The sequence below is a fragment of the Scatophagus argus genome, chromosome 18 (genome assembly GCF_020382885.2).
Source record: "Scatophagus argus isolate fScaArg1 chromosome 18, fScaArg1.pri, whole genome shotgun sequence".
Taxonomy (NCBI): domain Eukaryota; kingdom Metazoa; phylum Chordata; class Actinopteri; family Scatophagidae; genus Scatophagus; species Scatophagus argus.
The window spans coordinates 6,635,149-6,660,380 of NC_058510.1; the positions used below are offsets into that span (position 1 = coordinate 6,635,149).

At 40.1% G+C, this 25,232-nt stretch overlaps 6 protein-coding genes across 7 annotated transcripts; 3 read left to right on the top strand and 3 right to left on the bottom strand.

Moving 5' to 3' along the window:
- Nucleotides 1–118: 118 nt before the first annotated feature.
- Nucleotides 119–2,675, bottom strand: si:ch211-161h7.8 (thiosulfate:glutathione sulfurtransferase). Of its 2 annotated transcripts, none has more exons than XM_046371553.1 (4): nt 2,422–2,675; nt 1,040–1,162; nt 783–945; nt 119–454 (listed from the first exon to the last, which is right to left on the bottom strand). In XM_046371553.1, exons 1-4 carry the CDS (start codon nt 2,519–2,521, stop codon nt 400–402), a joined length of 441 nt encoding a protein of 146 aa, XP_046227509.1. In that variant the 5' UTR covers nt 2,522–2,675; the 3' UTR covers nt 119–399. The 2 variants fall into 2 exon arrangements, with proteins under 2 accessions (XP_046227509.1, XP_046227508.1); XM_046371552.1 differs by having other exon boundaries at nt 2,438–2,668.
- A 2,509-nt stretch (nt 2,676–5,184) lies between these two features.
- Nucleotides 5,185–6,210, top strand: LOC124049658 (cystatin-B-like). Its single transcript, XM_046371554.1, has 3 exons — nt 5,185–5,342; nt 5,480–5,581; nt 5,889–6,210. Exons 1-3 carry the CDS (start codon nt 5,271–5,273, stop codon nt 6,015–6,017), a joined length of 303 nt encoding a protein of 100 aa, XP_046227510.1. The 5' UTR covers nt 5,185–5,270; the 3' UTR covers nt 6,018–6,210.
- A 4,225-nt stretch (nt 6,211–10,435) lies between these two features.
- Nucleotides 10,436–11,230, top strand: LOC124049533 (cystatin-B-like). Its single transcript, XM_046371281.1, has 3 exons — nt 10,436–10,594; nt 10,701–10,802; nt 10,972–11,230. Exons 1-3 carry the CDS (start codon nt 10,439–10,441, stop codon nt 11,098–11,100), a joined length of 387 nt encoding a protein of 128 aa, XP_046227237.1. The 5' UTR covers nt 10,436–10,438; the 3' UTR covers nt 11,101–11,230.
- A 738-nt stretch (nt 11,231–11,968) lies between these two features.
- On the bottom strand, nt 11,969–14,475 carry mix23 (mitochondrial matrix import factor 23). Its single transcript, XM_046371280.1, has 6 exons — nt 14,409–14,475; nt 14,163–14,231; nt 13,122–13,247; nt 12,843–12,989; nt 12,377–12,436; nt 11,969–12,272 (listed from the first exon to the last, which is right to left on the bottom strand). The coding sequence occupies exons 2-6, from the start codon at nt 14,211–14,213 to the stop codon at nt 12,222–12,224; spliced, it is 435 nt and encodes a 144-aa protein (XP_046227236.1). The 5' UTR covers nt 14,214–14,231; nt 14,409–14,475; the 3' UTR covers nt 11,969–12,221.
- Nucleotides 14,476–14,641: 166 nt separating this feature from the next.
- Nucleotides 14,642–17,851, top strand: fam162a (family with sequence similarity 162 member A). Its single transcript, XM_046371279.1, has 5 exons — nt 14,642–14,794; nt 15,677–15,781; nt 16,111–16,222; nt 16,798–16,906; nt 17,151–17,851. Exons 1-5 carry the CDS (start codon nt 14,752–14,754, stop codon nt 17,265–17,267), a joined length of 486 nt encoding a protein of 161 aa, XP_046227235.1. The 5' UTR covers nt 14,642–14,751; the 3' UTR covers nt 17,268–17,851.
- Nucleotides 17,852–18,089: 238 nt separating this feature from the next.
- On the bottom strand, nt 18,090–25,160 carry kpna1 (karyopherin alpha 1 (importin alpha 5)). The gene is made up of 14 exons (XM_046371278.1): nt 24,881–25,160; nt 24,027–24,160; nt 23,662–23,775; nt 23,411–23,510; nt 23,016–23,110; nt 22,693–22,824; nt 22,469–22,557; nt 22,271–22,370; nt 21,915–22,078; nt 21,673–21,751; nt 21,457–21,582; nt 21,220–21,347; nt 20,769–20,944; nt 18,090–20,100 (listed from the first exon to the last, which is right to left on the bottom strand). The coding sequence occupies exons 2-14, from the start codon at nt 24,150–24,152 to the stop codon at nt 19,913–19,915; spliced, it is 1,617 nt and encodes a 538-aa protein (XP_046227234.1). The 5' UTR covers nt 24,153–24,160; nt 24,881–25,160; the 3' UTR covers nt 18,090–19,912.
- Between the last annotated feature and the right edge of the window lie 72 nt (nt 25,161–25,232).

The window sequence follows — 25,232 nt, forward strand, 5'->3', positions numbered from 1 at the left end:
GAGCAATTAAAAATTAAAAAGTTATGTTGAAAAAAAAGGTTAAATATATCGATTAAAAAAAAAACTCTAACTACAAAAGTTAAAAGGTGTACAAAGCCATGTGGAAATATGCATATGATTTAATTAACACAAGCACTTTTCACTTTAATCAGTGTATCAGAACAGAAAGGTTACACAGCACACAGAAAACCTTAACAACAGGGTTGAATCAGTAGCTGAAGAGTGTAACATGGTCAAGAATTAGTGTAGTTACCTACAGCGAAACAGTCAACTGCATGTAAGAGTGTGTTTCTCAAACATAACAGACATGTCAACTCTCCTTTATATTCTGCAGTTTTGTATTGGCTGTGTTTTATTAAAATAAAGATATGCAACTAAAGTGCAGGATCCAGCCCAGATTCATTTCCCTTCATGCTCTGCCCACTCACTGTACCCTCCTTGAAAATGTCTCGCCCTAAGAAAAAGGAACACAAAGAGAAGAGCTTAGTCTCTTATCACCGCTGTTTGATCCTCTACTAAAAGGTCATCCAGGATGCAACAAAAGAAAGCAACATCTGACAACACTGCGCTCTACCCACAGCACGCGACTGATTAATAATTAAGTAACAACACATAAAATGTAAACTTATACTGCCGGATTGTCTAGTTTAGCAGGGTCCAAATTATCTAACATGACTGAGATGTAATAATTCAGAAAGACATGACTGTACTGTCACTTTGAAAGCTCTTCATGTAATAACTGGAGAGACATGTTTCATCCAGGTGCATCTGCTGTTATTTACCTGCTAAATCCCAGCTGATGGGCGATAGTCAGAGCATTGGAGCTCCGGGTGCCACTTCTGCAGTGAAACACGATGTTGTTGTCATCTTTCCCAGGTGCCCTCACGTCAAATTTCCGCTGAAATTGCTCTGGGGACAGCTTCAGAGACTCCTCCAGGATGCCCACTGAGAGTCACACACATTCACACACGAATGATATGAAATAAAAGAACCAAAGAAAATCACTCTTTTCTCTCCTCGACCGTGTGTTAACACTTACGGGGGATGTTGACAGCATCTGGAATACGTCCAGCCCGATATTCGTCAGGATTTCTCACGTCAAACAGCTGGATGTCCCCACTGGACAGCATGGTCTTCAGCTGCGAGTAGGTCACCACTGAAGCTGAGGTGATGACATATAAGAGTGCATGAAGTTAAAATTCACCCTGAAATGACGACCACTTCACCTGTTAAAAAGAATCAACTCACCATCCTTTGATTTAACAGTAACCTGAGTTAATTTAGCGCTGCTCAGTGTTGCTGTTTTCTGCTATGAGGATAAACTAGAGCTTTCCAAACCTGACTTAACTATTGTTGTTCATGTGAAATAAAAATGTCAGAGTCAACCAAACTCTGTGTTTCAAACAATCCCATGAAAAACACTGGACCACATTCTTCAGTTCATTCAGGCTGACAACGCAGGCAGATGTGCTGGAAGCTCACAGCTTTAAACTCCAGTGTGGAAATATTCAAAGATTTTAATTTACTTCGTTAGCAACAAATTGGTACAAAACTGAACATAAAATGATGGTTACAGAAAATGTTTTTATTAATAAATGGAAGAAATAGACAATTTATGACACAGTGGACTTATGGTAGGTCATATAATCATTTCAAATCCTCTGTGATTTGTAGTATTGGCACAGAGTAATCATAGCTCCTACGGTTTTTACAAAGAGGTATTAGCATCAAAATGTACTTTAAGCACCATTAGTAAAACCCTCCTTGGTTGGATTATGAATACTTGTACATTAATGTTACTTTGCAGCTGGTAACTGGGGCTCACTTACTTTATCAATTACTACTGCATCCCCAGGGACCAACAAAGCCTCATCTTAACCTGTAATATTATTATTTATTTGTAGATTATATTTTGTATATCACTAATATATTAGTGAATTTCCCCACTGCGGGATCAATAAAGTTAATCTTATCTTAATCACTAGTCTGTAAAGTAGGCCTTAGTAGGCCTCAAATAGCTCTAAATTAGCTCTGAAATAAATGTAGTGGCATATACAGTATAATATTCACCTCTGAATAGCAGAGACGCAGAAACACAAAGCAGCAGAAATAAAATACTCAAGCAAATTACATGTACCTCAGTATTTTACGTGTGAAAACGACACTTTCGTAGGCCTAGAGTAGGCTGCTTGAGTAATTTGTTTCTTCTTCTTTTCTTGAGTTATTTCCACCACTGGCTGGCAGGTTACATTGATGTTTTACAATGATAAACACTAAATTGTCAATATTCTTTATTTCACCAGTATAATAAATAACAGTATGACACCCAGATCAATAATCCACTGGCTCTACAGCAAAGCCAGAAGGAATAAGACAGGGTCATAAAAAGGTAATTATTGATGGGCACGGCTGACTGTATACCAGGAAATACTGTTACCGGTGAAGGATTCCTCTCCGCATTTTGGACTTGAGGTGGTGAAAGTCCGAAAAATGGAATCAAAGGTCGGGTAAGACCTTCCATTCACTTCCGCTAGAACCTGCCCCAAACGGCGTGACAGCACGTAGGACAGCATGACGAAAACGAGCCCACCGAGCAAACCTCTGTGAAGCGAAATCATCCCGCACGACTGTGCTCACTTTGCAACCTGCCAGGCGTCTTTTCTTCTTCTGTAGGCACTAAACGATGCATTTGCCGCCATCCTCAGGTTGGAAGAGGTTGGACATGCTTGGACAAGGTATTTTAGACAGGACCAAACGGTACAGAAATATTAGTGTGTTTTTATTTTTAGAAACCAAGAAACAAGCTTTCCATAAACGTTCACAGGCATCACCTGCTGAGAATTGGTGACATTATATCATGATTTTCATGATTAGCAAATAATGCTAATGTTAGCACACATTTGTTTTAGGGATTATTTATGTGAGAATGGTAGCTGTAAAACTGGTATTTTTTAGGCAAGTTAGTTTTTTTGTTAGTTATTTTTTATTATTATTTTGGCTTAATTAAGAGGTTGATCACTATGCAGTAAGAACAGCAAAATGCCCCATTGCCCCCAAGAGCCACTGTTTCCAAAATATAAGTAAGTAAAGTTAGTAAAAGTAAGTAAGTAAGTCAATAAAGGCCCTATCCCCACGTTGTTCAAGTCATACTAATTTTCTACTACTAATTTTCCTTGTTTCCACCTCCATTTCAAAGGGTCACACTACTGGAAACAAAATGCGTGAAAGATTCTTGCTGTCCATTATTACTAGTGTAGGTACACTGGACTTGTACATTCATACTCAGATACTGTTGGTATTGTAATTATGAGAGAGCAATGCCCGTTTGAGGCAACATCCACTGTTCACTGCCCTGGAGCAGTTGCTCTCAACCTTGTTAAGTAAACTCAGAGGAATGCACTGATATTCACATTTTTTATTTGGGATTTGGGATTTTACAGCAGTTTGGCAGTAAAAGTACCTAAGTTCAAATATCTTTTCACACGTGGCACTTAGTTGTTGTTATAAGGTGCATCTTTGCATGAGGTATGGTCATTGTTCACTGCTCAAGAGTACAAGTCTGAAATGTCTGGGTACTGGTCTGAAAACTGATTCTCAACTGTAGGTTTGTCTTGTTCTGTTGAAAATGGATCAACTCCAAAAGTTGAATGTGTTGTCGGTGAAGATCCCACCTGCTGGTTGTAAAGGTCTGCTGCTTCAGCTGAATGAGGCAGCAGCTTCTGTGGGATTCTTCTGAGACACTCGCTGCCAGCCAGGTCATTTGGTACACATTTGCCTGTAAAATAAAGACAATAATGTTGGTCTTGAATCTCATGATTGTTTGTTGTAATAATTTTAATCTTAACAACACTGGTTTATTTCACCTGGAATTCGGTGAGCGTTCCATGACTCGACCAGCGGTGTCATTGACAGATATGTAGCCACTGCTCCCCATGGGGAGATCTGCCTCGTCTGATGCCACAGCTCAAATAGTTATGTAAATGAGAAGCTATATTTGGTGCGGCCTCATGATCACTGTTGAACCTTACTCTGTGTTTGTTAAAACATCTCTTCGCTAACCTTCAACGTGTCCATCCCCAAACTAACGACCTGCCAAATCTTCACATACTGATCGGCTTCATTTCTGACTGCTTTGATGTACTTTCTCTTCTCAAAACCGTCACTACTAGTCTATGATGGGTTGCATGTGGGCACTGTTCATCAATAACATCTTGGGAATGGGTTCTAATATCTACTCCCAGCAAAAATCCTGGCTGCTGCTCTGAATCTGCAGAGATTGCCAGAAAATTATTCACTGGAATCGGCAGGAGCTAACACAAAGGCCTAAAAACAATGGTGTAATGAGGTGTGTGAAGATATAGAACTGGATTTATTATCTTGATTCAGGATGAAGATGTCTGTCACAGCTAAATTTCTTTGCTCTTTTGTGCATCACCACCATGCATTGATCAGAGTAGTCTGCTTTGCTCCGTTTATTACCCCGTGCTTGATGCTGATTAATTGCTGTAAAACTGGATAAACAGGCTTCTTGTAAGCCACCTGAGTGTTAAGATTGACGCCATTGTACAGTACATGCAGTATATGTCACCGGCAAGTCTTTATTTTTGGGTGACATAGAAGTTGGTGACTGCACTAAGAAGGTTTGAAATCAGGACTCTTTTCTACAACAAACCACAAATGGACTTCAGAGATGGTCACGATGCAGTAACCCATAGTCTACCGATTGTTTATTTTTGAAGGTTTAGGATCTGCTCTACAGCAGAAATTACAGCTCGAAGGGGAAGCAAAAGAAAGAAAAAACGCTTATGAAGCAGTTTGGTTGTCCATGGTGACCACGACTCATGTTGATGTGCATGACTCACATTTAATCCTCAAAAACCAACAAGTTTTTCATGAGGTTTTCCAGTCGGTTGTCAGCTGTCACACCAAACTCAGCCACGCCCCGGACTAACCCACACTGTCCGTAGAGTGGGAGAACATGGAGAAATATTGAAATGTAATATAAAAACCTTCATTTTTGATCATTCAAACAATCCACGGTAGATGTATACCATTAATGTTTATGCTTATTTACATCTGAGAGAGTTCATTAGCTTTTTTAAGTCGATTGGCTGCCGTTTGAAAACACCCCCCCACCTACGCCAATGGTATCATCCAAAATACTGCGTCATGTGACTCCCCAGGTCTAGTTATATGAACATCTCGCCTACACTTAGTCAGTCGGGTTCTGTGGCTTTTTCGTTAGTTTTGCGTACAAACAAACGGCCAAAATGTCGATGATGTGTGGAGGACTTTCCAAGCCAGTTGATGCTGACGAAAAGGTTCAGAAGCTCTGTGACACCGTAAGTAGAAAAACAAGCAATTAATTAATTAATTATTACACTTTGAACTTCTCTCGTCGTTCATCGTTCGCACAGACAGTAAACCAAGGCCTGCGTTTTGTTTTTGTTTCCCCCTGTGTCTTATCACCGTGATGCAGGTGAAGCCCCATGCGGAGAAGAAAACAGGGAAGACTTACGATGTCTTCACAGCCAAGTCTTACACGACGCAGGTTGTGTGCGGGACCAACTACTTCGTGAAGGTAATTATTTTACCTCCAGTTGCTTTTTTCAGTCCTAACTGCTTGTAGTCTCAATAAGGATAAATTATTACAAGTTGGCACAGTGTGGACGCGAAGTGCATTCTTCATGTGGACACACCCAGTACATGCTCATACTGCTCCGTGTTGGCTGGATGTGTAATAAAACCAACTGCACGCCAGCAGCTTTGTCAACTTAGAAGAACATCTGTGTTGTATTTACAGCTCGTGGACAATATATATATATACATATATATATTTGAGTACCTCAAAGAATTACTCCTCAAACTTGACTTTCACTTCCTTGCAGGTTCACGTGGGAGGAAACGAGTGTATTCACCTCCGAATATACGAGAAACTCCAGTGCCACGGAGGAGACATCGAGATGAGTGATATGCAAGTCTCAAAGAGCCACCAGGACCCGATTGTGTACTTCTAAAGGGATCCCAGACCAAGCAAAGCACCGGAGCCCCCTGGCTGCAGTCTCATTATAAGCGCTTTTATCCTGGCTCATTGTATGAACCGAAGTTGTCACTCCTAACATGTAGGAACATACTGTATTCGTACTGCGTAGATCATGATGTTTAGGGTATGTCAGAATTTGTACAAAGTAAATGAAGAAATGAATCTGATTTGTTCGAGTGTTGTTTTCCTTTCTGTGGTGTCTGATTGTTGAAACTGCAGGCCGGAGTGTGTTTCCTCGCTGGTACACCCTGTGAAGAAGAAGAAGAAGAAGACATTTTCACACAGAACCAAAGGAGATAAACAGAGGTCCATTCTGTAATGTAAGATGTTACGGCAGCTGTTGACGTTTCTCCAGGTTCCTGATTGATTTGTATTGATCTTAAAGTTACGCAGTCCCTCCTGAAGCTGATCAATGCTCCTCTTGATTTGCGTAATGCTGCACGACTCACAATTGTTTCCCATTAGTGCTGTTTCTTTAATATTCCTAAAAATCCCAACGGCCATAAATGAGTCATTGAGCTCACGGTTCACCTCCAGAGCACTGGGTGTGATCCAGAGAAAAGGAAGAATGTATGTCCTGTATGTGACTTGTGTAAACATCTTCGAGGTCAAGTGTGTTTCAATGCACATTCAAAAAATGTTCCTTCCAAGATCCAGTTTGTTTCACCTGGTATGTATGACACCTGAGGCTTTAAGACAATTTATAGTGTGACTAATTAATTCTAAAACATTGAACATGTACACAGTGTTGTCTAGAGACAAATTTTAACTAAACTTCTTTGGCTTGGAATAAAGACGAGCTGACTGGCAGGTCAGTGTGCTTGAACTGCTTCAAGTATTCACGTATGCATTTTATCTCTGGAAAAAAATGTCAGTAAGTGCAGCCTGAAAAGGGTCATGTTGATGCACTGTTCAAACCTAATTATTCTGAACACAGGCAACGCACTCTTAACACACAGGTAGAAATATACAATCACATTTATATTCTGCACTCACGTGCTCTCACATGAAATAACTAAGCTGACTCTGCAACTGTGTACCTTTATTTTTCCGGCGATTCTTTCAATAATCAAAGTAATCCTCTTCAGAAACCTTGGAAATGATGCTGACTCAGTCCTCATCATCTGATTAACCACACGTCTGTGAAACATCCTGTTTAACCAGTCATCCCAAGTCAGACCAAATGAAGTGTTGAAACCGCTAAGCATACGTGTTACTCCTGGACTCACCACATTATGTTGCGTGTCAGTTGCATTTTTTTTAATGCCCAGACTGCATGTCAGTCACATTCCTGTTAGTTTTACCCTGTGACTGCTCTTCCTCTTTGTTAAGCGTATGCTGCATGGTCTCTGTTCCTATTAACAGATGGAAAAACTTACAGATTACTGACATTTGGCCCTGAAGTCCTGCGGCTCTCTGATGTTAACTTTGCAGCGTTTATAACTGTGACACATTTACACATTTTCCTTAAACTCTCAAAATGCTCACAGTATCTGCTTTTTTGCCCTGTGGGATGTTGACAAATGACTTATAGAAAGAAGTATTGATTTCTGGTATTAAAATTAAATGCTGAGTACACTGAAATCACGCTGAATCACAAAATACTAAAAGACATTGCTTTAAATAACAGATGAGAGAAAGGTTCTTTTGAATCACGCAAAAAAAGTAGATTTGTTGTTATGATTGGCTCTCTTTTCTTAGAAATTCACAGCATCAGGACTTTAATTCATCGCCAGGTGATGTTTGACTCCCTCTAGTGTTTATAACAGGAATTGTAATAGTGCTCTCCTGCACGAGACAGTTCATCATCTGAAGCTACAAAATAGCTTTTATCCATATATTTTTATACAGTATATTTCCATATATCACCAGATGGCGCTGTTGTTCCCCGTAAAACAGAGACAACTGCGCCCCTAGATTCGATTAGCTAACACTAGATGTGCGCAATAACCTGAGCCATGTTGTTTTAAGGCTTTATTTGTTTACATTTAATAAATGGACGCTATTAAAAGTGTGCCGAATTAACAATTAGCACTTTCAGTTTACAAAGTAGTCAGGGATGTGCAGAGAGCTGCTACTGGATTACTTTGATGCTGAAGAAAATGTAAAAACCTGATGATTCTCAGGCAAGTTCTGGATTTATATTCTACGTTTATTTGTGTAGATTTATAGGTCTACCTCTGAGCACTAGATGCAGTATGAATACTTTTATATCTACTATAAGGGTCTGAGAAAGTTTTTGCTTTGTTCAGTACAAGAAGAGGATTTTTATTACATGCAACAGTATTTTTGCTCTTTTTAAACTGCTAAATCTGGCCTGTGGATTATGGAGCAGCAGGCCTAATTTAATTAAGGCGAAAATGAATACAGGGCCCTCATCTGTGCTCATAACTGCATTACAGTGAATTATAAACCATGTATTAATTACTTAACCAAAAATGTTATTGCATTATTTCATTATCAGTTTAGGAGATGATTTTCTGTATTTATTTAAATAATTTATTTAAGTGGAACAAAGCCAAAGAGCTTCATTGTGCAAAATCTTGTCGAGAATCCTTCTTCAGGTTTTATTGTTCAGCATGTAAAGGAGTGGAGATTTAGTTTTGTAGATTTGCACATTGACGCGGTTTTTCTCAGGGCTCATTGACCAAGAAACTCTCCCTCCCTGTTGAGCATGTGCTGCGGAGGATGATTTCTTGCTGACTTTACATATTTCTGCAGTAACAAAAGTTGTGGAGGGTCATGTTGAAATTATTCTAACTTCCATGGAGCTTTGTGTCCGTATGTCTTCTGATTAGTCACCGGGACTGTAAGAAAGACAATGGAGGGTGGAGGTGGGTGGTGCGCTTGCCTCTGCTTGTCACTATGTGCAACTCCTCTCACATTCTGCTGAATATATGATCATTTGTTTGATTATTGGGAAATGTCACCGATTGGAACTGGGGAATAATTCATAAAGCACCAGCAACACTAACCACTGCAAAACCTGCAAATAATTTCTTACTCAAATGCCATTTCAGACATGTTGAGATATCTGTTAACATATGATGTAGCTTGTGTCTGACAGCAGTTTAATTGGCGCAAATCAAATTAACAGGGGACATTTCTGCATAGTGTGTACTTTGACTTCTGGTTTCTAAGTAGATTTTGATGGTAATTTTAAATGCAGGAGTTTTTCTTGTAACAGAATGTTTTTGTAGTGTTGTGTTGCTTCTTTTACTCAAGTAAGATATACAATCATGTTGTCCACCACTGTTCACAGTACTCAAGCAAAATATATTAGTACAACAGTGGCAGACAATTATATCTAAGTATTAATATTAATTATATATTTTACGTAACACATTAACTAAACTCTCAATTTAAGTATCCTTTGTTGTTTAATAAACTGTAATCAGATTGAGTTCTGATTACGCAAACCAGGAAACACTTTCTAACTGCCTGTTCCTTGGAAGAGAACACAAAGTTTGGAAGGATCAAGGAACTTTGATTGTCATACCAGCTCGCATTTACATGTTTATGGTACGAAATTAGGACTCAGGTCCTGGGAGCAATAAGCAGAATATAAAAATATTAAATGAAGAGTTGAGTAAAAATAAAAATATAAGCTAGGTAAAAATAGAATATATAAGCTAAATACAAATACAATATAAAAACTAAACATTTGAGAAAAATAAATAAATAAATAAAGAAGCCAGTTCTAGCATGTGCAGCATAAATATGCATGTGCAAGTGTGTGCTAGTATGAGGTAGTACAGGAAGTAATACTAGAAGTAATATTGCACTTGTAGGTGTAAAGTGGGGTGGGGGGCATGTTTACAGGGCATGGCTAAAACACTTGAAACACTTAAGATTCACAAAAGCAGTGAGAGTGGCTGAGATTTTAGACCAAATTGACGAACCAACTGATGTCAGTTCATTGCATGTAGAAAACACTGAGCTCCTCAAAAGACTCGCAAAATCACAGACAAAATGTGTCCCTTGAAAACATTTCATTGTCTTTTTAAAAACCTCTTTCGAAAAATCCTTACATGCCTGGACTGTTCACGGTCTAATTTAACAAATCACACTGTTTTGCTCAGAGCTGAATGACTAAGAAACTCTGTTGCTGAGTTCTTGCCGTGGACAACAACTTCTTGCTGACAACACTCTCTTAGGTTTGTACACTGAAAACAAAATCTAAAAGATATGATATATTAAAGATATGTACCATGATCGGAATCTGAATTACACAACGTGAAAAATACAGAGTTTTGGGGAAATGTCACAGCTGGAATTGGGGAGTGAGTGCATAAACCAGGAGCAACACTGACCGCGCCTGTGCTGTAGCTCCGCCTGAAATGTCACACATGAGAGCCACCTTCCAGCCCTTATCCAGAGGTGGTTGGTATAAATATGCTTGAGAACCTGTTGAGAATGACACTGAAACACTTCAGACGAACTTTAACTTCTCTGTTAACTTGGACTGACCTTGTGATGATGGATAGCTTGCTTGGGGGATTCAGTGAAACAAAGAAAGCCACTGAGGAAATTCAGAAGATTTGTGATCAGGTGAGTTTCGGTCCACCTTCATTCTTCATGACTTCTGCATCCAACTTTCTGGTCTGAATTTGCAGTCTGGACATACAGTACATCCTGTTATTTCATTCATACGCAGGTGAAGCACCAAGTGGAGAGACACACAAACAAGACCTACAAGGTGTTCACAGCAGTTGAATACAGGGAGCAGATTGTGGCTGGAAGAATTTTCCTCATCAAGGTAATTAATACTGTGATATTGTTTATTTGAAAGACAAGAAAAAAAAGCTCATATATATTTATATGGACTGAAGTGTGACATCCAGGTGAGTCGTAGATCCCTGATGGCAGAAGCAACAACACAAGGTGGATGAATGTATTTATCTACATGTTTACTTTCTTCCCTGCAGGTTCATGCAGGAGAACAAAATTACATTTTTCTGAATGTCTTCCGAAAGCTTCAATGTGATGGAGGAGGACTTGAGCTGCTTGGTGTGCAGGAGAATCATCACAAACCCGACCCACTCGTCCCTTTCTAACATGATCACGGAGCCTGTTTCAGCTGCTCAGTGCACGTCTTTGTCCTGATCGTATTCAGTAATTCCTCGATGTTATGGCGAGTGTTTCATTTCCAGTGAATAAAGGAACAATAAAGAAAGGAACAGAAAACGAGGTGTGTTGTGACTGCTGATTGCAAGTGTTGCTCATCATGTGTAAAGTCAGATGTTCTCGAAGCAAAGTGAAAACTTGATGAATAAAAGCTGTGGAAAACATCACTTAATTATTAACGGAAGAAGTGCACACAACTACGTGGTTAAAACCCTCACTTTTGATAAAATTATTTGTATTGAAATACAAGCAAAAACTGTAAATTTGTAAATACTGTAAATTTCCTACAATATTAAGATATAAAAATACTGTATATTGCATTGATTTTCACATGAATGAATTATTAATTATAATCCAGTAGCATTCGTTCTTCTAAAATTTACTTTTGGTTTTTAAGTATTTGATGGTAATACTTTTGAACTTAAGTAAGATTTTAAATGCAGGACTTTTACTTGCAACAGAATGTTTTTAAAGTGTTGTATTGCTACGTTTACTCAAGTAAAATAAACAGTTAATTAGTTGTGGTCTCTCATAGAAAATGGTGCTCCTTTATCTTATAGTTCCTCCACATCACATAGGATATTTATTTACCCTCAAATTATATAACTATTATTATTATTATTATAATAACGTTACTCTGTATGAATACGTGTGTGTCTGTTAAACGGTTTACACTTAAGGTTCACGAAAGCAGTTGCTGTTACTGAGATGTGTCAGTCTGGATCAAACTGATGGACCAGCTGAAAGTAGAAAACACAGAGCTCCTCCAAAGACTCACAAAATCACAGGCAACAAGTGTCCCCTGAAAACATTTCATTGTCTTTTTAAAAAACTGTTATTGTACAACGTTTCTGACTACAGAAGTACACCGATGACTGTTTTACAGCTGTGACAGTGCAATGCAAGAATCACAATGGAATAGAAGTGTGTCAGGCAAGAGGTCACAGTGGTCTGGATGGTGAACAGCCTGCAGTCGGGACTCAGCAGCAGGTCACAGCTCCAGTCTGGATTTGAACCTGGAGGGAAACAGCTCTGCTCATCAGGCAGAGCTTCACTTCACCTTCGGAGGAGTGTAGTGGATTCTGCACCTTTCATGGAAAATCTGAGCAAAGGCAAGCGGGAATAAGTAACATGTCAGATAGTGACTGATCATTTGTGTGAGATTACAGGACACTATGTGCACATTACTGATAATAGTGAACATACCTTCAGACTTCTATCATTGACAACTTCTTCCACATTCAGCTCTGATTGCATAAGTTTTAACTGGAGACAAGAAAAAAACCACATCACTCAGAGTATAACTTTGACCCAAAGTGTAAAAACAGAGTAGTTCTATATTTATATAAGCAAAACCACTTCTGTTGCTTAACTCCACTTAAAGATTCAGTTCAATAATTACACCCATCTGAGAATTTTGTCACAGTTTAGGAAAAAATAATTTAGTTTCTGGTGCTCACTCTCAGGAAAAAATCCATTTAAAGGGGTAGTCCAGTGATTTAATATTGCACAGAGGAAGGCGGAAGAAAATGTTTTGGTCATTTGGGTGAACTGAGCCTAATTCTCTCCAAACGAAACATGTATGATCAATGGCAGATGGGCCGACTTGGCCGGCTCACTTTGTACAGATTGGAGGTGTTTAGAGCCCTCTAGTGTTAGAATCAGGACCTACTTTGGTCTGCTCCTTTCTGAGCTCTTTGATGAGTGCCAGGTTGTCATTGTCTTTTGCTCTTTGCTCACGCAGCTGTCCCACCACCTCAGACGTTTGGGCTATACAGGACTTGATAGCTTTGTCTCTGCTCAGGTGAGCCTCCATCATCTGTGGAATGCATGAGGTTATTACTGGAAAGCAACTGCTACAGTATGATAATTTAGATGGTAACTCTTTAAAAGTTTTACAAAAGCCCTGACACACATGCACACTTGTTTTAGTCATGACTGTCAAACTCACAGATTCATAGAGTTGTTTGCATGTTTGTGTGGCATCCACTTTGCCTGAGAAGGAGACTGTGGGCACGGTGGTGTTCAGGGAATGGACGATGCGGTCATCTATGGTGCGCATCACCCTCAGCACCTCCTGAGAAACACACAGTGGAGGAAAGAGATACTTATCGGCTTCTTTAAAACTAGAAACATCAGACCAATGATATATTGCTTTAATTAATCTCAGGTTATCAGAGCATAGTCTGACATCGTATTACGTTTTCCACATATTGGTGAAACATATCAGAGCTGGAGTTGATGACTGTTCCCCGCCTGTGCAGTCAACACAGTGATAGTGGAAGATCTTAAATTTACCTTGGGATCAATAAAGTATCTATCTATCTACACCGCTCTCTGTGAGCCCTGGAGAGATGTGATGAAAAATCCTTTTCATGCAAATTTTGAGCCCAAACAAAGTAAATAAAAAGTAAAAGACACACAAATTGGCTCATTCAGAAATTATAATTGCAATGTGTTTCTCATCATTTTTGTTCACGTTTACATTACGTAACTCTCCCATGTTTTTTCCATGAACATGAAAGCTGAAGATTATACAGAGGGCGTCTTGTGTGCCCCAAAAATAAAGCATTGCCTATGTGTGACCCCTCACAACAACATCTATGAGTAAATAATAAAATTAGGCCAGTTTAGCTGGAATGTAAACAAATGACGCTAAAGTCTGAATACACTTGAAACATCTTCGACACGTAAGGTATCACATGCTGACCGTTTACGTTCATCTGGGGACCTGTGACGGTCACTTTGAGCCATACATGTTTGCTGCCTTTTATTTAGCCCTGCTGAAGCAGTGTGGCTCCTTGGCTCTTTCTGCTCCTCTTGTAGAGCACACAGTGTGAGCCATGGCACTGGTGTTCAGGAGGGTCACTCATTCACTGGCTTACACAGAAACTAAAAAATTCAACATGGGATCTGCTCAAAGGATCTGATTCAGACGGAGGCCACTCCGAGACGTGTTAGAACAGATCGAATTACCCGTCGTTAAAATTACCTGAAACATTGAGAAGTCCTCACAGTTTAAAGTTCCTCCGGGCGCCGCCATAGTTGGCTGCTGGGTCCTCTGCGGACATAACATCAATTGACTGTTCAAGAGAGTGCCTATATGAAACACACCTTCAAGCTTAATATAAAACGACATGACATGACATTTTCAGCATTCATTCCCATGTGTGTCGGAATATCTTAAAACCAAGATTTATATTTGAATATTTATTTAACATTTTAAGCAATTACATACCTTGTGATGAAATGTTGTGTCAAGGTATGTTACCTATCGATGTATGTGTGTTTTTCCTCCTTTAACACGGACATAATCCCAGCCTGTTATCTCGGCAATGCCTACCAATAATAAAACCAGAAATTTAGAAGACCTTAATATAGATGAATGGAATCATGCCCCGATTTAAGTTTTATTTGATCAGGCATAATGCACGGGGTCCTTGGGTACGTAAAGGGGTCCTGCAGTCGTTGGTCCGCTAAGGCTAGTTGACTTTCAACAGTTGACGGTGGACTGGAAGCTCTGTGACGCAGTTGAATGGCCTGTTAGACACATTGTACCTTATTTAATTTGTTAGGAAAGCATGAATTTCTTCAGATCTCGCCTTTCCATTGGCAAGTTTTTAGGTCAGTATTGCTGTACTTCTTGAATTTCTGTGTCACCGGTTAATAAGTGATTTGGGCCGTCTCTGTTTGCAACTTCGGTATTCGTTAAATTAGCATCTTAAGCTATATTAATGTCACATACAAACGACGCAGTGCGTACGAGTTATTATTATGATTGTTATTATTATTTTTAAATGGTTGGTAGTTGACCATGAAAGATGCGTGACTCGACAGGTAGCGAAGGTTATGATAATCGGTATGTTGATAGTTACACAGTAGTTCCTGGATTGTGAAACTTGTTTTCCGTGTTCAGGTTTATGATTTCATAAAAAGTGTCACTAAAACTCTTTGGCATAACAGACTTCTATTATTATATCCATAGTGCTTTCATTATTACTTAAAATTTCTTTGTAAAGCCGACACACCTTCATCGTGTCCTAGTGAAAATGAGCAGCACACTGGCTCAGCCCCGATGATCGTATTTGTGCATATTATGATCTGCTTATTTATGTAACAGTGATTTTCGGCAGCAATCAAATGTGTGGTGTTGTGGATAGAGATGAAATGATGATCAGAAAATTAGACGGGCACAATTTTGAATACTAAATAATTTCCCAAGGAAAAATGTCAAATGTTTAGCAGTTACAGCCTCTCGATTGTGAGTGTTTGATGCTTTTCTTTGTTTTATGTGATAATAAATTGGTGTTTGGTAAGTAGGTTGGACAAAACAAGCAAATTACATTCAGCTTCAGAAATTTAGATGGTCATTTTTCTCATTTTTTCAAATTTCTGACATCGTGATCAAGAAAATACTGAGGTGGTTGACCGTTATCAAAAATAATCACGATTCCTATTACATGAATACACTCATGTTTTCTGTATTTTTAAAAAATATATTAACAGGTCAGAGGTGCAGGCAGACTGCTGACACATGGAGCCACAGAGGGATGTGCAATAAACCACAGGAGGTCAAAGCAGAGCCTCCTCGACCTGCAGCTCCAGCACCAGGTAGTTTTTGATTGTATGCAACCAGATTCTCTTGTCTTGTTATTTTTTTTATTATTATTTCATACACACACCACATAAACCAAGATCCAGTTCAACAGCAGAAAAGTCAGAACAATGGCTCCATATTGATTGCCACAGGATTTTGTACATCACAGGCGACTTTGTACCATAACAAGTGTGTGAAAGTTTTCTTATTCCCTAAGGAAGGAGGGATACAGGAAGAGGGATCACAGTCTGGGGTGATGCAGCTAGTGGCTGGGGCTTGTGAAACTGAACTTCAAGATGTGGATTTGTGGACTTAAACTCTGTTTGTTTGTTCTTTTGTACAGCCACTCATACTGGTTTCAGAATCCCAGACTTCAGACCGTCAGAATGGGACAAGAGGATACTGATTTGGTCAGGACGCTTTAAGACAGCTGACCAGATACCAGAGTTCGTATCGTAAGTATCCCCTTCCTGTTTATACCAGACCTCCCAGGACACTCTCATATGATTGGCTCTTTGCCTGATTTAATTAAGATACATCACAAGAACAGAGCTATTTAACTGGATGAACGCGGTGTACTGATGTTTCAAGACATCTGCAGTTCAAATGAGGCGTCTGTTTGTGGCTGGAGCTAATTAATGTGGTTCCCGATATGAGGGTGGGGAACAGATCTGATCTGCGGTGATAAAAGACCTTATTGTCACGCATACAACTACAGACCTCCCACCTCCTGCACTCACAATGAACGAAGGCTCGGTTTTAATTAATGTTGTCACAGGGGCCTGAGACAGCTGGCGGTGATTGCACATATTACATGCAACCCAATAAAGGGACATGCACAACTGTTAGGGGTGTGCTGAGCTTAAAAACAACACAAAGTATTGAGAAACCTGCATACTTATGTGTATCTGTATCATCACATCTCTACCAAGTCTGTTAGAATACGATTTGAATGATGATATATGAATGTGATTAACATTTAAATATCTGGCTACACTGATGTTTGTTTATATACCTGTCTTTGCCACAGGTTTGCAATGATTGATGCTGCCAGAAACCGAGTCAGAGTGAAAGCCTGCTATGTGATGATGGGTCTCACTGTGATGGCCTGTCTGTTGATGATCTACTCGGGCAAACAGGTGAGCGACATATGACTGCCGTATATTTGGGCACATGGGGGTTTTTTTATCCAGTAATGTTTTAAATGGAGGGACAACATTAGAAAGAAAAGTCTAGTCTCTTGTAGCATTGTCTTAGCAATTATTTTGCTTTACATTAAAATGTAAATGTTAGTGCCCTTTATTTTATATATTTCACGGTATATCATATGGAACATATTACATTTTTCAGATCTTATCTGTAATTTGTCTCATTGTTTTGCAGGCTGCAGGCAGGCAAGAGACCTTGACACGCTACAACTTGGAGAAGAAAGCTAAATGGAAGGAGGAACTACAGAATGAGAAGGCAGCTGCTGTTGCCCTGTCTGAGAAGACTCAGTGATGGAGAAGAACTAGTCCCTACACAGCCGTGACATTTTCACTAAATATTAGGCCTCCAGTGTCCCCCTTCTTGCTATATTATGCATCACAACCTCAGAGCGCTCCACTCCCATCCTTCAGAGCAGCCAAGAGAGCAGTTATTTAGAGTATGAACTGTAAGGTTTGATCTATTAATGTTATAAGCTGGCACCTGTTTCACAAAAAGGTTTGTGCTGGTAGTATTTGGTCACCTCACATTTGAGGAAAGTAGAAACCAGAGTATGATATAACCTGGTACTGTAAAGGGGGTTTATGATTTCTGTAATATTCTTTACATGGCTAAATAACAGACATGTTAATTTTTATTTTGCATTGAGTTTAAAGAGAGATTTTTCTATCCTGGGCTCCATATTTATATTAAGCCTCTTCAGTGGTTTCTCCAGTTTTCTTACATCAACATCAAGTGGTGGATCAGGCATGATCCATGTAGACAGTGGGCTGTCTTGTCCTGATACTCATGTAATTAGATTAGATAGTTTGTGACATCCATGTTTGTATATAGTCAGCACCAAAACATCAATTAAATAAAGCAGTGCCTCTTGAAAATTCTGATTTACTGACCTGATCTGGTTTCAGTCTGAAGCCAGTCATTTTACTTACAGTCCAAATGATTAATAGCTTAATTGTTCTGCAGATTAACTGATAATGAAAATAAGCATTTCTTGCAGCCTTACACAGAAATATGATCATTTATGTAATTGTATGGCAGTGATTTGGTCAAAGATTACCCAAAATATTCACCCTGTATACCAACAACAATGAAAAAAAAATCACTTGCACTGTGTTTCATGAAACAGCTTTTATGCAAATGGAATAACGGGACAGCTGCACAAACTCAGTACAACAAACAGTAATTAACATGTAGCGCTGGTCATCTCTTGCAGAGATTTCGACAAAAGTAAGCAATGTAAAGAGGACTTGGTAAACAAACATTCAGTTCTGCTAACTAAGGAGATCACCAGTATTTTCAAGTTTTAATCTGGATATTTGTTGAAATAATCTGGAAGGATTTCTGCAGAATAAGGATTATGGCACCATCAGCAACATGAGAGATGCAAACCCCAACTAAAAAATATTAAGTTTTTAAAAAAAGACCAACGTTAAGCCCAATAGCCAAAACATGTGCCGATGATTTGGCATAATATATTGGAAAATACTACCTGAACATGCGTTGAAAAATCTTGTTTTAAGACTGCTCACAGCCAATTTTCCAAAAGAAAATTTCTCATTTACTTTGTCACAATAATGTTTTTCCATCTCTGATGAGGCAGCATGATTAACTGATTGTAATTAGTGTGCTAAGAGTTTCAGTCCACGATCTGTTTGAGTCCCTTTGTGGGAGCAGTAAACAGTGAAGTACATTGTAATCCTTTTCATACCAGAAGGGGACAGAGGATTCAGACCATATCTCTTAATGCCTCACTTCCTGAGGAGGGCAGACCCATGTCATCAACCAATTAAATAGTTATTAATGTAAAAACTATGGTATATTCTCAAAGAGCAAGCGTCAGTCCTGAACTAAAGTGCTGCAAATGAAATGAAATTTTTGAAGATAATAAAAATTCCCGCTGGTCTCCTGCTGGACAAATTCCAGAGTTAAATTAGTCTGTTTTGTCTTGTCAAAGTCTGTCCAATTGTCTCAGTGCGAGGGAAGACTCCAATTCCCATGGTTCCACGGGGTTATTCACATCACACCAGAGGCGGCAGGCAGTCTAAACTCTTCAGGCTGGAGCCTGTACAGGTGGGAAATCCCGTTACTGGATAAAGGAATGCATGATATGAGATCCAGGAGAGAACGCAAGCAGCCTTGTTTGTCACAGACAAGCTCCACCCCTCAGCGACACGGTCAAGTCCCTAATTTGTCCATCTGTGGTCACTTATTCATTGCCCGTAGAGAGGAAGTGAGGGAATTCATCCTCCATCTTTTGGGTCAATTAAGTGCCTTTGTAGAGGTCAGTTGAGTCCTTGGGTTGGGACAGGCCACATGGCCACAATGTGGGCAGTTCAGTCCAAAGACCACAAATGTGTGGTCAACGTCTCAAAGTCAGTCCAGTGTTTAGGTTAAATCATTCTTCTCTATGTTTGTGTGTGGGTGGGGCGGTGGGGTAAAAATGTTTGTCTGTCTTGCGAGTCCTTAATGCTTCAATCAGACAAGCAGCGCAGTCCTACAAACTCCCGTTTAATCAGAGATCGGCATCGTCAATCCTACCGGAAGAGGTGCTATTAATTTGGGATGAGCTGAGGACGAAATCCAAAACGTAAGACGGTAGGGCTGTTACAGGGACAATCTACTAGAAGACGACGCTTGAGCCTGAGCAGATAGGTGGCGTTCAGGCGCAGAGGTGACAGAATGATGAGTGAAACCTTCACAAACTGGCTGACAAGACTGCAGAACGTGACCCACGTTGGACGTACGCACACACGTGCTCCCATAATGTTACATTTTTCATAATCATGATAATGATTACATTGATCTCTCTGACAATGAGGAGGGAAAAGGAGGAGGGGAGCCGAGGGCAGTCGTAACCCTTGATCATGGCAGTGGGCAGAGAGTGAGAGAAATGAGCAGAGGTGAGAATGATGGTGGAGCACGGAGGGAGTGAGGCATTATAGCTGGAAACCTTCCATCGGGGCCTCACACTGCTGGAAGAGGAACTGCTGCTGCTGCAGATCCACGGCGGGAGCCAGAGACGGGTCCTCGTCTTCAGTGTTGAAGTAGCGCTCAATCAGGTCGAAAGCTTTCTGGTATATTTCCTGGTTCTCGTGGCCCTGCAGGAACTCCAACTTATCTAGACCTGAGAGGAAGGGAGGAATGTAGTGCTCTACTGATGAGACTATTGACAAGCAGTTAACTGCCAGCATTCTCAAATATGATAAAATGTTTTTATATCACTGTAAGCTTTGGACTAATGGTGTCACCTTAACCTCTGGGCAACTAGTGGGCAGTAATTGTCAGATAATTATAAATGAAGTTAATTGTCAGTTGGAATTAGAGCAACAATTGATTTCAACCCACTTCCAAGAAAAGCTTCATTACAGTTCTGCACGTACTGCATTAATTTTAAAATTAAATGGTAGAATGGGTGGCAAAGGGACTTGCATTTGTGTTTTGCTTTTATAGTCCACCAAACACTCAAAGGGCTCTTCTAGACCTGCTACACACATTCATATACATATACTGCTAAGCTAAGTGCCACAGTCTTACATTTCGATATGCAGCTGGAGCTGGGGATTGACCTTCGGATCAGTGGAAAACCTGCACTACTTCCTGAGCCACAGTCACCTCTAACTAACTAACGAACTAACTAAACTTTCACTTCAAGATGTCACAACTCTCAGCTGACTAGAAATAATTTTTTCCTTCTCAAGCAAAGAAACATTTAGATCAAGTGGGTAAATGTAGAATTGCTTTAACGTAAGCAGCACAAACGTAATAATTTTAATTGTGTAGCTGTGCACGTACCATAGGCTTCTTCAATGAGAGCACAGTAAGGGTTGATGCCTCCTCCCCTCTTGGCCTCCAGTTCTCCCAGTCGCAGGATATTCTCCAGCCCATTTAGAGCCACCTGAACTATTTTGGAGTCCATCAGTGTGAGCAGATCACACAGAGGTTTTATACAACCAAGTTCCACTAGGTGCCTGCAGAGGGGAAGAAAACACAAACACAGTTTTATCTAAATTGTAGATACAAAGCATAATTGATAAACCACACCTGCATCAAAAGATAAAACTACCTTACAGTCATTATGACTCATTATCAGCTGATGGGAGGGCTGGCTACCTCAAAGGGTTTGTACTTGTGCAATTACAAGTAATAGCTCATTTCCTATGGTCTTTATTTTTATTCAATTGTGCCAGTTTTAAAATAAAAACTTTAGAGCCTTAAAACCACATTAAGTCATCAGTGGTCTCACCTTATTTGCTCTGCAGAGCCCCCCGAAGTGGCATTGGTGATGGCCCAGGCTGCCTCCTTCCTTGTGCGAAACTCTGCTACCTGCAGGATAGTGATGAGAGGAGGCAGCAGACCTGCATCTATCACCATCTACAAAGAGGAAAAGACATCGATTAGATGAGACAAAAACAAAGAAACTTTTCAGGTTACTGTGTGGGACGCGACACAGACGTCCACACACAAACACAACCACACCCACCTGTATTTGTGCTCGGTTCCCTGCAGTGATGTTAGAGATCGTCCAGCAGGCTTCTTTCTTGATAGACTCCTTGGGACTACTCAGGAGGTGAAGAAGGGACTGCAGTGCTGAACAGTTCAAAATCACCTAGGCAATCACACACAAGTCAGAAACATTCAGTTGTAGGCATGTAATTACCTTCTGGATAAGTACATCGTGTGAATGTGTTGCTGTTACCTGCGTCTGTAGATCATCTCCAGTGACTATGTTCCCAACAGCGCGCAGTGCAGGGGATACCACCTTATAATCAGAGTGCCTAAAACAAAGCAGAATTGTAATGGATACTGTAACTTCATTTCAAAAGCTTCCAGTTTCATGATAGCAGCAATAGTTTAGACATTCTGTTACTGTAAAAACATAACTCTTAGCTGTGTAATCTTTTACAATTGTAGGCATACAATATGTGTTTAAAGCCTTACATCAGCAACTCCACCAGCCTGCGACAGACTCCAGAGTCAATAACAGCTTGGATTTTGTCATTGGGGCCATCAGATAGGTAGGAAAGTGCCCAGCATGCATCAGCCAGGATGTCTGTGTCATTGACGAACAGCAGCCATGACAGCACACTGAGACACGGGGACACCTGAGGGAAATAAATGAACAAACAGACACGGTGGGAGGGAATATGTTGGTGTTGAGTTCAGTGCAACTGTTCTCCACTTTAGATATAATCAACTCTTTGCAGCTTATGACCTTAAAGCGTAAGATATGATGTACTTGAACAATCAGAGAGGTGTGGCTTTGCCACAGTGGTATGTTTATCTTGGAAAAGTACCTTAGTGAAGTCCGGAGGTGGGTTCTTTCCTCTGCACAAGTTTGACAGTGCCCACACTGCATTTCTCATCATCGTTAGACGATTCTGTTTGGCCAACAACCTACAAAATGAGAGGACACCGGATCAAATTTGCTCTTTATTTTCAAGTGAAATAAGATACTTGAGAGGAAAACATTGTGACACTAAGCTAGTACTTACTGCACCAGGGAAGGCAGAATGTTGCAGTCTATGACAAAATCTCTGCATTCTGTGCTATCACCTGCTATGTTTCCCAAGGCCCACACTGCCTAAGGGGCAAAGTAATTATTCAGGTCAGTCAAGAAACAACATTAAAGTAAACGGACTGAGCTTACTCAACCAGACTAGTTAACTACTAGGGAAGTAACGAATACAAAACATGAGTATGCCTGAATCCTCCCTACCTGTTCCTGTACATCTTCAAAATCCGAGCTAAGCATCTCTATAAAAATGGGCACAGCTCCTGCCTGGATCACCACCCGAGTCTGATGGGATGTACCTGATGCAATGTTGGTCAACACCCATGCAGCCTCAAACTTAAACAATAGAAAGAACATATTCAATTATTACAAATTGATCATTAAGGTTAGATTTAAACTTGTAAATGCACATGCACCACAGACAACACATACAGTATTTGAAATCCACTGTAAAGCAGCTTTAAGCCTTCCCAGCCTCATCAGCTTGTGCACATCTGAACTGTTACAAAGACATTAAGAAAATGTACCTGCAATGTGCAGTTTTCTCTCCTCTTCAGGAACTCAACAAAGCGCTCCACCACCCCTGCAGTGGCAATGACTTCATCGATGGGTGGGTTGGGTTCTGAGTGAGAAATACAGCAGAGTTGGGCAATATGACAGAAATGAATGCAGCAATATTTTTGACAGAGTTATCTTAGTACAATGGATTAAAATACTTACTTAGGAATCCAATAAGACAAATATATGATAACATTTATATTTCATATTCAAACTGAATTTTACTAGGGGTGAAAACAAGTATTTTACAGCTGCAGCAAAGACAAGATGTTTTCAGTTTTTCATCCAGTAGCAGTAAAAAGTACTTAGGTAGGTACCACTATCGTGAACAGGGCTTAGTATCCAATATCTACGGCACCCTTACCTTTAGAAAGGAGCTTTCTGAAACGCTGAGTACCTATAAGCTGCTGCTCAGGTGAACTGGAGAAGATCATTTGAGTCATATCTTCAGAGATCACCCCAGCCTGTTAAGTACAGAGACAGAAATTTGATAAAACACGGACGAAATGTTGTCACTTCAGACTTCATGCATGTTGTGAAGATAGACGATGGATGGATAGCAGGCTCCTTTTTATTATTATCACCAATTAATCTGATTAACATTTCTCCTCTTACCGTAAGTGGGTCCATGTTGTTAGCCTGGGATTCAAGGTAGCCGCTATCAGCCATCCCATCATCTTCTGGGATGCCATCATCCTCCACTGTGGCAACATTCCTCCTCTTAAACAGCTACAGCAGAATAATATTAAGACATATGATTTTGGTAATTTTAGCACATTTATTCATCATCATTATATTGCTAAGTGCATTGCACAGGCCCTGACATTAGCTACACTAACAGGGCACCACGTAAGCACACTGTTTATGTTTGACAATGATCAGCAAAGAGTGGTCACAACAATGCCTTTCACTCAGGGACAGCTCTACCTGCATATTAAAACTCATCTGCATTCTTCTTGTTTTCTCCAAACTTTGCTCACCTGTTCATCCTTCTTTTGTTTGCGGAGTTGTAGGCCTTCCTCTTCTCTCCTTCTTCTCATTTCATCTGTGTTGAGGGACTTGTTCTTGTAGCTCTTGAGTCGTGCATTGTCCTTACCCTGACTCATTGTGCAGCCTAGGAAGGTGCAGAAATGCGTGTTTTATTGATAGATTTGGAGAGGGTTTGGAGAAAATCTTTCCTTTTCGGATCTGGATCTAAATACTGTACTGAAAGAAGGCACAATCCTATTTTACACCACTAGTTGTGTAACAATACATGTATGTATATTTAGCCAAATTTGATTTAGTTGTAGGTAGGGCATCCTTCATCAGTTTTCAGCATGTGTCAAATGTAGGGATAACCAAGACAGTCCTTGACTAAAGTTACTTCGTTATAGCTGCACGAAACTTCAACTGTAGTTTACCTAAGTTACGTTAAATATGGCATCAGTTCAACTAATGGGGGCATCTAAGGATACTAGCTAGCTGGTTAGCTTTGTGCCTTAACACAACGTGAATATTAAGCAGACAAACACATCATTATCTCATGATCGGAAGCGTTGTTTTATAGTTGTTGTTGTTTTACAGAACAATATTAAGTTAATAAACCACAGGTCCACGGAAAAGCTACACTCTGTCAACTAGCTGGCTAATGTCATAGCCGCTGTTAGCACAATATACTGCCGAAAGCTAGCTGGCTAACGTTGGCTAATGCTAGGAGAATTAGCTAACGTTAGCTCTTAACGACAGCCCAATATTTTCCAAATGTTGCTGACATTAAGACTTAAATTAGCTTCTGAATATACAGTCTTAATATACACATACTCCTAAATACGTGAAATTATTATTAACAGACCTGTCAAATCGGGCTCTTAATCCCCTTACTCGCTAGGCCACCGTTTGTACAGCCGTCGCCGGTATGTAACTGCGCATGCGTGATATTTAACGCATGCCCCCCCTCCCGGCTCCGACTTTACACCGTCCCACCCATTGCTTTAGAACTGTTCATGTTAGAAAAATCTACAAAACGTGCTATTCATTTTGTTAAACAGTCAACATATTTGTCGTCATGTCGTCGCCCTGTTGCTGCTCTGTCGCCTCATAGCAAGAGGGTTACAGGTTCGAATCCCGGTCTGGGCCCTTCTGTGTGGAGTTTGCATCAAAAAACATGCACGTTAGGTTCATTGGCTACTTTCCATTGCCCCTAG